General features: G+C 44.2%; 1 protein-coding gene across 2 annotated transcripts in view; it reads left to right on the top strand.

Annotated features, from left to right (window-relative positions):
• Window positions 1–254: 254 nt before the first annotated feature.
• Window positions 255–12,979, top strand: part of TFG (trafficking from ER to golgi regulator) — a 32,386-nt gene continuing 19,661 nt past the window's right edge. For both annotated transcript variants that reach the window (XM_075542618.1, XM_075542617.1), the window contains exons 1-3: window positions 255–527; window positions 6,425–6,651; window positions 11,752–11,835. In XM_075542618.1, the coding sequence (XP_075398733.1) occupies window positions 6,468–6,651; window positions 11,752–11,835 (268 nt within the window). In that variant the 5' untranslated portion in view covers window positions 255–527; window positions 6,425–6,467. The remainder of the gene's footprint in view (window positions 528–6,424; window positions 6,652–11,751; window positions 11,836–12,979) is intronic.

Raw genomic sequence — 12,979 nt, 5'->3', positions numbered from 1 at the left:
AACGGTACAGCCTACTCAGCCACGCCCACAGGTGAAGGGGGAAAACACAAGGATTCCGAAACACCGGAAGTTCCTGGCCCCGCCTCGCGCATGCGTGCAGCCGTTCTTCTCGCACTTCCTACACTTCGTCATCCAGTGAGAAGGCGCGCAGAGCCACTTCCGCCGACGCAGACCGCGCTCTGCCGTCGGGCTCCGCGCCCTTCGCCACTGCGCGTGCGTCCCGAGCTGAACGCGCTCTCATTGAGGCGGGGCGAAAGGAGACTTCTTTCTTGCGCCCGCCCCTCGTCTCCCCCACCTGCCACGTACTGGCCCGACGCGCGCTAGGCCGGGTGGGTCCGCGCGATTGGCCAGGGCTCTAGCGAGCCGGAGACCCACTGTGGCGGCGGCGGCGGCGGCGGCAGCGGCAGCGGCAACCAAGCGGGTGGTGACCGCAGCCTCCCCCTGACGCCCCAGGCCCCGGCGGCGCCTCACACCGGCCTGGCCCAAGGCGACCTGCGGGGGACGGCAGCGGCGGCCTCCACCAGCCGGTAATGATGACCCAGGAGCCGGGGACGCCGCGGGCTTGGAGCAGAGAATCCCCAGAAAGGCCTCGCCCCGACCTCCGGCCCGGACAGGCCGTGGGAAAGGGGCTGGAGCTTGGGGGAGGGGGGGGCGGGCGGAGCCGCTGGTGGGGGAGGGGTGGCCGTGGTCTGAGGTGGCTGGGGAGGGGAGCTCGGGGGTCCTTGGGGCCGCAAGTGCCGGGCTCTGGAAGGGCGGGGGTGGGGTGGGTGGGCGAGTAGGGGAGTCGAACCCGAAGTGCCTTTGGGATAAGTTGAATCTCGTTCTTAGGCTGTGTCAGTGTTCAATCCAGCGCCGTCTGCAGGCCCAGCTTGGTTTTATTTGTCGTAGCTAACTTTTAAGAGTTTTACTATTTTCTAGGCTCTATGTTAAAAGTATCCGATTCTTGGCAACCGTTGAAGGCAGGGTAGATGGATTTCCGAGACTAATCTTTACAACAGTAGAAAGCCGCCTTTTCACAGAGCCCAGCAAGCCCACCAGGGACCCCACGAATGGGAATTGACTCTGCGGTAGTGAGTTTGACTTTCTGAGTGTTGAGTATACAAATCAGGGTGGTGCACTGGTCATAGCTCTGACTGCTGATGCCAAGGTGGTCAGTTTGAACCCACCAGCCGTTGTGCAGGAGAAAGACGTGACAGGCTGCCTTCTGTAGAGTTTACAGCCTTGGAAACCCTGTGGGGGAGGTCTGCCCTACCCTGGTGGACCCAAATGAGTAGGAATAGGAACTCAAGGAAGTGGGCTCGTTTTTGTTTTTGTATTAAATATTTTAGAGGCAAGATCTCATTATCACAAGGATCCGTCCAAACTTCCTGATGATTTCAATTTTGCTGATGATGAAAATGAGTTTCTGAGAAGGATTTGCGCGAGGTCTTACAACTAGTTATGGTAGTCTTTAGCATTGTCCTACACAGGTTACGGTCAGGCAGGATTTGGGGCCCCTGGCAGTCTTTACAGGAGCCCTCATTGTGTAATAGTTGTTACAGTTACACAAGCTAAATCACAAGGTCAGCTGTTCAAAACCACCAGCTCTCCGTGGGAGAAATACAAGGCTTTCAACTCATATAGAATTACAGCTTGCGAACCCAAGGGGCAGTTCTACTCATCCTGTAGGGTCGCATTGAGTTGGACTCAGCTCCATGACAGAGTGAGTTTGGTGGTGGTTGAGAGTATTCTTTGGAGTAATTAAGGGCTGATGCTGCGTTGGATTTTCCACCCTTGTGGAACAGTGGTTAATGGCTTGGCTGCTAACTGAAAGATCTGCAGTTCTAACCCACTAGCCACTTAGTGGGACAAAAATTACAGCTCTGGAAACCCTTTCCGTCAGTTCTGCTTTGTCTTCTAGGGTTACCACAGTCAACACCAGCTGGGTCACCATGAATCAAATTTAAACTCCTCACTGCCATTGAGTTAATTCTGACTCCTAGACTGACAAGAAACCCTGTAGAACAAAGTGAACGGACCCTGTGGGTTTCCTGAAGTGGGAATCTCTCAAATACTCACTGCTAATGAGTTGATTTTGCCCCCTTGGCAACCTTATAGGACAGGGTAGAACTGCCTCCTTAACCAAGGCTTGACATCTTCACCAGAGGAGTCTCTTTCTTTTTCCACCACTGAGGCTCCTCCCACCACGGGTAGAGGTGCCTAAACTGTCCCTTTGAATTTGAGAAAGCCCCTCCCCTCACCATTAGTGGAGCTTGAGGTTTGACCACTGAATGTAACTCTTGGTTCAGGAGGCAGACTTTTTGTATGTGCCTTTGGGCATGTCTCATTCTCCAGTGTGGAGGGGAATGTTCCTCTTGAAGGATTTTCTAATTAGGTTAGTGGTCATGAGTTTTCAAGAATTTAGAGGAGGTGGAACAAGGACCATTTGGGGCAACAGAATACCTTAAGGATCTTGTAGGCATTCCTAGGAGTAAGTTGTTCATACCAGTCTCTTACCAGTACCTGAAATTGGGAGGGGAAAAGAGGAGCAGAGGTTTTTGGGTTTTTTTTTAAACATAAAGAAATGTAAAAGTTTGAGATTCCCTCCTCACAAAGCGACAGTTTTCCGACACACTGAATTTATCATTCCTTTATGATTCCTGGAAAATGCTGACACAGACTGGGAACAGCTTTAGGAAAGATACCCTGGATCCAGGTGCCGGCCCTCTGTTGTTTTTTGCAATCAGTGACAAATGCCCAGGAACTAGCTATTCTTAGTGTGTTAGGCTAGAGAGAGAAATCCAGTGGCACTCCTATATGTATAAAAAGTAGTTATCAAGCAAGCACCCCAGCCCAGTCTGATACTAGGGCATAAGTCCTCTTTCAGACTCACACAGCCTCCTGGAATCATATAGAACACAGGAAGATCCTAGGCCAGTGGGTGCAGAGTCCTGTGGGTCTAAGATGGTTGGCAACATGGCCGGGCTTTGCAGCTCCCAGTGGCCAGCTGGGGAGACGGGGGGGGGGGGGGGGGGGGGGAAGTCCTCCTTAGGAGAAGGTCACACCCTAGGAAGCACCATCATCAGGTTGTGACCTGATTGACAAGCCTAACAACAGCCCTAGCCAGTTGTGTGTGGTTGGTGCAGATACGGCACTGAGTGTATACATGACTCAGGCTTTAGAGCGGTTCGAGTTGAACATTAATAACCCCGTTTGCCAACCAAAATGATGAATTAATCGGTTATATATGATGTAGGAATTTTGGAGCGTTTGCCGATACAGTGAGTCACTTCTAGCAAAGCAAGGAAGATAGGGTGCAAAGGTTTGCTTTAGAACACTGCAGCTTTCTTTTCTTGATCCCATTTTCTGCACTTTTTCATTCCTCATTCACTTTTTAGAGAACAAAAACTTTAGATACCTACTGTCAGGCGTCATACTGTCCTCCAACATGGGACACGCTATTCTATATGTCACACATTCCTTTGTCCTATAGGGTGCTGTGAGTCAGAAATGTTTTGATGAGTTTGAATATTTTAGCGCTGGAACCCCTTTGGGTTAGTTCTTATTTCTATGGGATCTGTTGGATTGCTCACCAAAAGGTTGGCAGTTAAAGCCACCAGCTGCACCCTGGGGGCAAGTGAAGGCTACTGGCTCCTAGAAAGGCTTATAGTCTCTGATAATAGGGTTACTCTGTTAATGGGTGGTGGATTGGGGTTTTAGGGTTTGTTTGTTTTTTTTTTGCTATTTGGGGTACTGTGTGTCAGGGACTATTCAAATTGCTGCTAGGAATAGGTAATACTGTAAGATCTCTCTCCGGGCTAGAGTTACACCTGGGTCCTTGGCTCCGCACGAGAAAGAATTCACGCTGAAGCCTGGCTCGTGATCCAAGTGAGTTTAATGAGAGTTAAAAGAAGCCTCAGGTTTTGCGCAGCACCCACAGGATTCCTTTCCACCATGCAGCCTGGCAGAGACTGCTCGGGGTCACGCAAAGATCTGTTCCTCCAAAAAGCCCCTGTCTCAAGTTCTCTCCCCAGTTCCTTTAGTTTCTTCTCTCTCCCCCTGGCTCCTGCCTTTTCAAGGATTCCAGGGGGAGGCGTGGTGGACGACCCCAGATCGACCCCATTGGCTGGATTAAATTCACCTGGCCCAGGTGGACTGATCCAGGATTAGTGCCCACCCCTGCCCACCTGAGGGAAAACCTAGGCTTTTGTTCTCGTCTTGGCTCTCTTTGGCATGCCGTCAGTCAGTGGACATCCCATCCCTGCCTATCTGCTTAACAATACCACATAACCAGCGCTAAGCACTAGTCTGTACCGACAATATAGGTTTACACATCTGGTAGATAAGAGAATGAATTACTGATTTCTTGAAAGATCTCCCTTTGGCTGCTAATGAAACCAAGGTCCTACTAATACTGAAGTAAATGTACACCAGAGCTGTTGGGTAAATGTTTTCTGGTTGAACAGGGCACGTGTGCTTAGCAGATGAAGGGTTGTATTGGCGAGAGGTTTCAGATCATTTGAGTTTTCTTAAGAAAGTTGGGAGATGAAAAGTTAGCTGTGTTCATATTTGCACTTGGACATCTAGATCGTGAAATGAAACCCACTGTATTCTGCCTAGATCTTGGAGGGTTGCCCCACTTTAAAATGGGTATTAATAAATATTAGGTGAACTAGTTAGTAAGAGGTCAAAAAAGACCTTCATTTAAGGAATGGCCTGAGGGGTTTATGTAAAGTGGGGGTGGGGTAGGGGTGTGGGGCGGGATCCATGAATTTTTAAGTATTTGAAGAGTTAATACGTTAGGAGACAGGTAGTTGTAAGGCCGAATGAAAGCCAAGTGTGAGACTGATGGAGGAGCGCATTTTAGGAGGGGCCTGTGAGTGCTCGGTTTTGCTGAGTGCGGCCAGCAAGTGGTGGCTGCCCAGCTTAAAACAGATTATTGGTTTCGGAATAAAGGGCTGATGTTCAAGAAATACTTGTTGGCTATAGATAACAGTGTTTTGGACATGTCATATAACCATGTAGCTAACTCATACATAGAAAATATGTGTAGGAAACTATGGGAGGCATTGCTAGGCTTACCGAAAAAGCCTGTAGTGCTTGTTACGGTATTGGCCTTGAAAGATCATGAAAGATAATTTAGTGCTTGCTCTAAGTTTATTCTCTGCCATTGCATAGTGACTGTTTTGGTTACTGTAGAAGCAAAGCTGTTGGAATTACAAAGTCATCACAGAATAACCATACAAAGCCTGACATATGCTGAAAGCAAACTTCAAGAGAAAACTTTGTAACAATGAAGTATTTAGTAGCTAGGAGCTGTGGCAGGGCGGTAATTAAGAACTTCCCTGCTAATGGAAAGTGCAGCACTTTAACCCACCAGCTTCACCCAGGGAGAAAGATGTGGGCTGCACCTGTGAAGGTTTCCAACCCTCTGCGGCAGTGCTACTCGGTCCGTAGCGCTGTGTGAGTCAGAATTGACTCGTTGGCAATGGATTTGGTTTGGTTTTTCTTTTTTTTAAAAAAACATTTTATTAGGGGCTCATACAACTCTTATTACAATCCATACATACATCAATTGTATAAAGCACATCTGTACATTCTTTGCCCTAATCATTTTCAAAGCATTTGCTCTCCACTTAAGCCCCTTGCATCAAGTCCTCTTTTTCCCCCTCCCTCCCTGCACTCTACTCAATACATATTCATTCAAGTCTGGAGGCGGGTATGAAATGTGCAGCACAATAATGGACAGTTTTCTTGGAATCTCAGGAAGAGCATTTTCGGTTGAAAGGGAAGATCTCTGAGAACGCGGTATTGAACAGGGGTCTGAACGATGTGAGAGTTATGACAGAAAGAAAGGTGCAAGGCAAAGGGAGCAGCTGGAGTGGGAGCACACGGGTGCCTGTAGAGGTGTGATGATGGCAGGGGAAGGTGGTGAAACGGGGAACTTTGGCCTTAGGCCATATTTAGTTAGAAGTCTCCAGAGTGCTGATTTCTGGCCTGCAGTTAATAGATGTGTAAAATACTGCCTATAAAAGACTAATTAAATTTTTATATATAATAAAATTACTTATACATAATAAAAGGGGAGTCCTGATAGTACAGTGGTTAAGCAGTAGACTGTGAACCAGAAGGTCTACAGTCAGAACCCTCCAGCTGTTGCCTCAGAGAAAGATGAGGCAGGCAGGCTGCTTCTGTAGAGCTGCCAACGTTGGAAGCCCTAGGAGACAGTTCTACTCTGTCCTGTTGGATCACTGGGAGTCAGGATTGCTTTGAGAGCAATGGGTTGGGTTGAGTTTGTATAATAAAACGAAGTTGACCCATTCTTTGGGACAGTGAGCGATTCTGTTTTGAGGGCCAGGGTGTCTTCTAATAGTGCTCTGTTACTGGCTATTTAAGTTTTCATTGCTTTGCTTTTTTTAATTGCCAAAACTTTCTTTTTAATCAGCCTTTCTTTAGAGTGGTGCATATAGAGCATCCTGGAGTCCACCATGAATGGACAGTTGGACCTAAGTGGGAAGCTCATCATCAAAGCTCAACTTGGGGAAGATATTCGGCGAATCCCCATTCATAATGAAGATATTACATATGATGAATTAGTGCTAATGATGCAGCGAGTTTTCAGAGGGAAACTTTTGAGTAATGATGAAGTTACAATAAAGTATAAAGATGAAGGTAAGAGTGTTCTTAAGACGAGATTTCCAATCTAAGGATTATATGTGTTCGTTTTCATTGGGTCCCTTTCTATTCTGTTCTCTTCCATAGGAATTGAGTGTCAGCTTTTATTTAATAGGTGTTTATGCAGATATTACAATTCCTTTATAAGTTAAAAATAGTTAACATGATTGATCATTATAAAAAGTTTTAAGTGATAAAATGCTTTCACAGACAATTTTACAAGCCTTTCTTTCCTTTGTCCATATGACTGGTTTTTTCTTATGAAACCAAGCTTCTGTTTTCCCAAATTAGAGAGCTATTAGTAGATGTTGAATGAGAAAGGATTTCATTACCAAGTAGGTATGGGAAAGTTGGTTTAAATAAAGGTAAATGTGTTTGCATATTGCAGAAATTCTCAGAACTTGTAGTCTGTTGTGTATGTTTTTACTATGTTGTGTTCCTAGGCTACAGAGCCGTGCCTCATACAAACTAAAATTTACCCAAACACAATGGAATGATGGGTATCCTCCTATTTGCTACTCATTTACCTGCTTTCTTGGTTAGCATCTGCTGAAATTAGCTCAGTATCCTTATTGCTGAATTTACTTCCAGCCTTTTACATTTTGATGCCAATCTCTTTGGCTCAGGCATCCACACCACTCTGATTCCTTAACAGCATCTCTGATGCTGTGCTGTCCTGCTTTCCGGTGAACCCTGTCTCTGAGTGTTGCTTTAAATTCCAGCTCTCATGAAATCATTCTAGGATCCAAGTTGACCAAAGCTCTTATCTTCGCTTCATGGCACACAAGCTACAAGCTCCTCTTGGGCAGTGATCTCCAGCAAGTAGTGGGTAAAGACAAAATGTGGCAATCGGAGGTTTTACTTGCCAAGTCATAAGTGTTGTAGATGTCACATGACTGCTGAGATGGACGTGGTTGGGAAATACAGTTCCAGACTGGGCAGCCACTTTCCATCTTAAAATTTTTTTTGTTTTTAAACATTTTATTGGGGGCTCGTACAACTCTTATCACAATCCATCCATACATCCATTGTGTCACACACATTTGTACATTTGTTGCTATCATCATTCTCAAACATTTGCTTTCTACTTGAGCCCTTGGTATCAGCTTCTCATTTCCCCCCTCCCTTCCTGCTCCCCCTCCCTCACAAACCCTTGATAATTTATAAATTATTAATATTTTATCATGTCTTACACTGTCCAACGTCTCCCTTCACCCACTTTTCTATTGTCTGTCCCCCAGGAGGGGGTTATATGTAGATCCTTGTGATCTGTTCCCCCTTTCTACCCTACCTTCCCTCCACCCACCCAGTGTCACCACTCTTACCACTGGTCCTGAAGGGTTCATCTGTCCTGGATTCCCCATGTTTCCAGTTCCTATCTGTACCAGTATGCATCCTTTGGTCTAGCCAGGTTTGTAAAGTAGAATTGGGATCTTGATAGTGGGGGCGAAGAAGCATTTAAGAACTAGAGGGGGGGGGAGAACTAGAGGAAAGTTGTATGTTTCATCGTTGCCACACTATACCCTGACTGGCTTGTCTTCTCCCCCGACCCTTCTGTAAGAGGATGTCCAGTTGCCTACAGGCTTTGGGTTCCGACTCTGCACTCCTCTTCATTCACAATTATATGATTTTTTTTGTTCTTTGATGCCTGATACCTGATCCCTTCGACACCTCGTGATTACACAGGGTGCCGTGCTTCTTCCATGTGGGCTTTTGCTTCTGAGCTTGATGGCTGCTGGTTTACCTATAAGCCTCTAAGACCCCAGACGCTATATCTTTTGATAGTCAGGCACAGTCAGCTTCACCACATTTGCTTATGCACCCGCTTTGTCTTCATCGATAGTGCCGGTGAGGTGAGCATCATGCACTGCCAGTGTAATAGAACCATTAAACTAGCCTTTCCTGAGAACTGTTTCAGAGGAATAGAAAACCCCATCTCTGTCCTGCAGAGCCACTGGTGGTTTCAGACTGCTGACCTTGCCATGAGCAGCCCGACTTGTAACCATGAGAGCATAAATCATAGTAATCAGCTAAGCTGAGCTGCGGATGGACTTTTCCTGCTTCGTGTAATATGTGATCTAAGAGCAGCAGAAATCACTTTTTAGGAGTTCCACACATTAGGCAAAAATGGGGCAAAGAATGAAACCCAGACTCCCTGCCATTGTGAGTTGATGGGTAGAGCTTCTTTGAGTTTGAGACAGAACAGGGAGTAGAAAGCTGTGTGTTTCTCCTGCGGAGCACCTGGTGGTTTCAGGCTGCTGACCTTGAGGATTTCAGCCCACAGTGTAACCACTACACCACCTTGCAGTGTACTGAGTTTGACTCAACAGACACATGCCGGATCTGGCCTTAACTTGACTGGTGTATTATTCTCTTCACTTTACAACTCAGAACTTTTCTCTGTTTTTAACCATAGTATTGGGCGCTACTACAGATAATCCTGTTGTCCCATAGTTCAATCACATCAAGCAGTTTTGTGCATTTACTACCACAATCAGTTTCAAAACATCCTTTTCCTTCTTGAACTGCTTGACATCAGCGCCCTGTACTCCCCAGAAACTCATTCTGCGTGCTGTCCCAATAGCTCCTCGATCCTGGGTCCACAGACTGGAAAACATTTTAACAACAATTCAAGAGAGCCACCCCAAAGACCAAATACCTCTGAGATGAACCCTAATATGAACAAACAGAAAATTACAGAAAATGTTGGGGACCAGATCAGGCCCAGTGTGCATCAGAGGGGGATCGAATGACAAGGTTTTCTCGGCTCAGGTCAGGTTTACCGTTTTGATCTTCTGTAGTCATCTACCCAATGCACTGTTTGGTAAGCAGTTCCTTCCCGTCCCACCATTATGGATAGAGAAAAATCACCAGAGGCTTATTTCCCGTGTAGATGTCACAAAATGTATCTTGGGCATACTTCTTTTGCTAGACAGTGAAAACTTGTTTTTGTTGTCAGTGAGTTCATTCCTGCTCATAGTGACCCTGTGTGCAGGAGGGTTGGTTCCAGCTGCCAGCATCTCAACTTTTTAACCATGTAGTCCAGTGCTCAACTGTTTGTGGTACCCGGGACCTCCTGAGGAGCACTGGCCGCAGAGCAGTCATGTGCTGGACTGCTGCCTACAAGGGCTGCAGGTTGAAACTCGGCTCCTCCTTCTCCGGAGAAAGAGGATGGACGCTTTCTACCCTCCTGCAGAGTTACTTACTGTCTCGGAAACCCAGTGGGCAGTTCTGCCTAGCTTTGCCCTGCCCTGCAGGCTGCTGTCAGTTGGAACCCGATATATGGCAGTGAGTTTGAGAAATTCCTGACTTCAGATTTAGCAGATTGTAAAACAACTTCACTGTTTAACTGGTTTTCTTTTAATGCCTTTAGTTTTAAGAGAGGAGGACACGTTTTCTGGAAAAGGCAAGACAATATATATTTGTCGACCACATGCAATCTCAATCTCATCTTTTTTTACAAAACAATCTTTACAAATGTAAGACCCATTTGTCCATTGGTTCTCATTTGCCATCTACTTGAATTTTTTTTAACATATATACTTTATTTTCTTTAACATGTGTTTGAGTAGTATCCCCCAGAACTGAATGTTGCTAGACATATATGTTAGAAAAGGTAGGTCTGATCAGAGAAAGCTGAAAATAATGCATAGGATCCTTAATTATAGCTTTTACAAATATCTTTGTCTAAAGTTAGTGCAGCACAGCATCCCCTCTGAGCCGCTCTTCTAGCTGTGTCTGCCAGGATACGCTGTGCAGGCCCCTGACCCCTGGGCCAGTTTGCTTTTCTGTTCTTACAGTCTTTACAGAACATTTTCCCCCCTAGCCCCTTGAAAGCTTTGGGGCCATGCAGTTGATATGCTAATTATAGCATTCTTTCTCCCTGGCATCTGGAGGATTTCAAAGTCTTAAATGTGCTCTATTTCTACATATCAGGGACTTGCAAGAATTGGTAATTACCATCTTAATATCAAAATGATAGTAACCAGAAAGACTCCATTATCCTTTTGCAACTGAGTTATTGTCAGTCATGGCTTCTTCTCCACTAGTATCAGTGACTTGTGGGGAAGTAAAAGAAGTAATGCTACTAGGGGTCAAGGTCATACATGCATGGCTTTATTTATTTCTAAACGTTTAACCCTGTTTGTAATCAGTGCAGGGCTAGAGAGACAAGTTTTCCCCGTGATACAATTGTAGTCTCCCGGGGTGCCTTCAGAAGAGAGGTCCCATTAAACCAGTGGCTCCCAAGGAGATCTACTGGGCCTAATATTGAAGGCCGAGAGTTCAGCTCAAGGGGTTATGGTGACTGCAAATTCCAGAGAGATCATATTGATAGATTTCCTCACAGGATAGAGGATGATCGTGGGGGCTTATTCTGAAGTTTCAAGAAAATAGAAAATTGCATTGGTAAAAGGCTGTCCTCTGAGAATTTCATTGGGAAACCTCCCCCCATTCATCCAGTAGAACTATTTGTAATCTTTACAGCCCTGTTCTTGGCTCTTCAGACTTCTTTTTGTTCCCTAGATGCAGAACATTGAAAAGGGACATGGTTTGGGTCTCTAGGATGCCAACACTGCTTTGATGTGTAAATGAAGAGCTCAGAATTCTGGGAAGCATTAGAGATGGAAATATTTGTTCCTAGTTTCACAGTTTTATCTTTTTAATTAGGTTCTCTCTGATTATATAGCAGTATTTTTAAATGATTCCCATTTTACTGGAATGAGAATTTTGAATCTTTAAAATCCCTTTTAATAAAATTTTTGAGAAATACCTTAAAAGTAGGGGAAGGAATATTTTCAGCCTCCTAAACCAATGATTGGTTGATACTCCTATCTAATAGCTCCTCCTGGTGATTAATAAAAGGCCATTTAATTACTTAATTTTAGCTACACTTTTGGCTTTCTTAATGAGGAAATCTTGCTATAGAGTTGTAAAGAAAATTGATAAATTTTTCAGATAGGTTTTTCCCGATTCCTTTAAAAAGTTTTGTGTGAGATTCTAATTATGCTCTGTAATATGTGTTATGGATTTTAACTTTATATATGACCTAGTTTATTACTGATAAAAAATATGAAATTATTTTTTTCTTTATTCCAGATGGAGATCTTATCACAATTTTTGATAGCTCTGACCTTTCCTTTGCGATTCAGTGTAGTAGGATACTAAAACTGACATTATTTGGTAAGTGGCCCACACTCTAGTAAATTTGTGTTATTTTGGTTTTCTTAAAAACTGGATATTTTCCTTTTAAAGACAACAATTAAGTGATAATTTATCCAAAGTGTTTAAATTAATTTGCATTAAAGAACAGTTAATTATTTTAAGCTTCTGGCTCTGTGTGTGTGTGTGTTTTAAATGAGAAATTTAATTCAGTTACAGCTGAGTGTGTTAACATTTTGTTTTTAACAGATATAGCTTCCATATCTCTAATAGAATCTTACTGCCTTTATTTAACCACATTAGAATTTTTGAATATAGTCTTAAGATTAAAAACTAAACTTACTGCTGTAGAGTTAATTCTGACTCATACCCACCCTTTAGGATGGGAAGACCTACCCCTGTGGATTTCTAAGACTGTAGCTCTTGACAGGGCTAGAATTTATCTTTTTCTCAGAGTCTTGTGGTTCTAAATGCACCCCTGTCAGTTACCAGCCCAATGCTGTAACCCAATAATACGCCACCAGATCATCTTAATTGGGTAACGTTCCATATTTTGGACAGTGAAGTATATCTTAAATTCCACTTCTGTGTCTAGTCCTGTTCGACTCGATGACAGTGAAAATTGAACTTGAGTTGTGTTATTTGTGTGTTTCAAACCTGGGTGGAAAATGATTGTAGGTTTAATACTACTTTTATTAATCAGAGTTCCTAAGAATTTATCATTATTTTTCCTTATAATGTAGTATGGAGCCCTGGTTGGGTAATGGGTTACACATTGGGTAGCTAAAATCAGCTGTTCAAATACCGCCAGCTGCCCCATAAGTGAAAGATGAGGCGTTCTGCTGTTGTAAAGTTTTGCAGTCTCAGGATTACATGGGGCAGTTCTTCAAGGTTGCCTTGAGTTGGACTCAACCAAATATTTAGAAAATGTGTGCTTGCAGACTTGTACTTTATGGATGGTTTTGCAAGGAGTGGTAAAGATTTAAGACAGTTTTGTTTAAGAAAATCTAAGACTCACGTTAATCCTTTTGATTTTCTTCTAGATGTGACAGGTTTCCAAGATAAAGCCAATATAAAGTTGAGGTAGACATGTGATTATGTAAGAAATGTCATGGGCCTTTGTTTGTGGGTATTTTATTTAGCACTGAAAAATAGTGTTGCACCA

This window comes from Tenrec ecaudatus, chromosome 2 (assembly GCF_050624435.1).
Source record: "Tenrec ecaudatus isolate mTenEca1 chromosome 2, mTenEca1.hap1, whole genome shotgun sequence".
NCBI classification, from domain to species: domain Eukaryota; kingdom Metazoa; phylum Chordata; class Mammalia; order Afrosoricida; family Tenrecidae; genus Tenrec; species Tenrec ecaudatus.
Note: the sequence above shows the minus strand (reverse complement) of the source record. Positions and strands in the feature narration are given on the sequence as shown.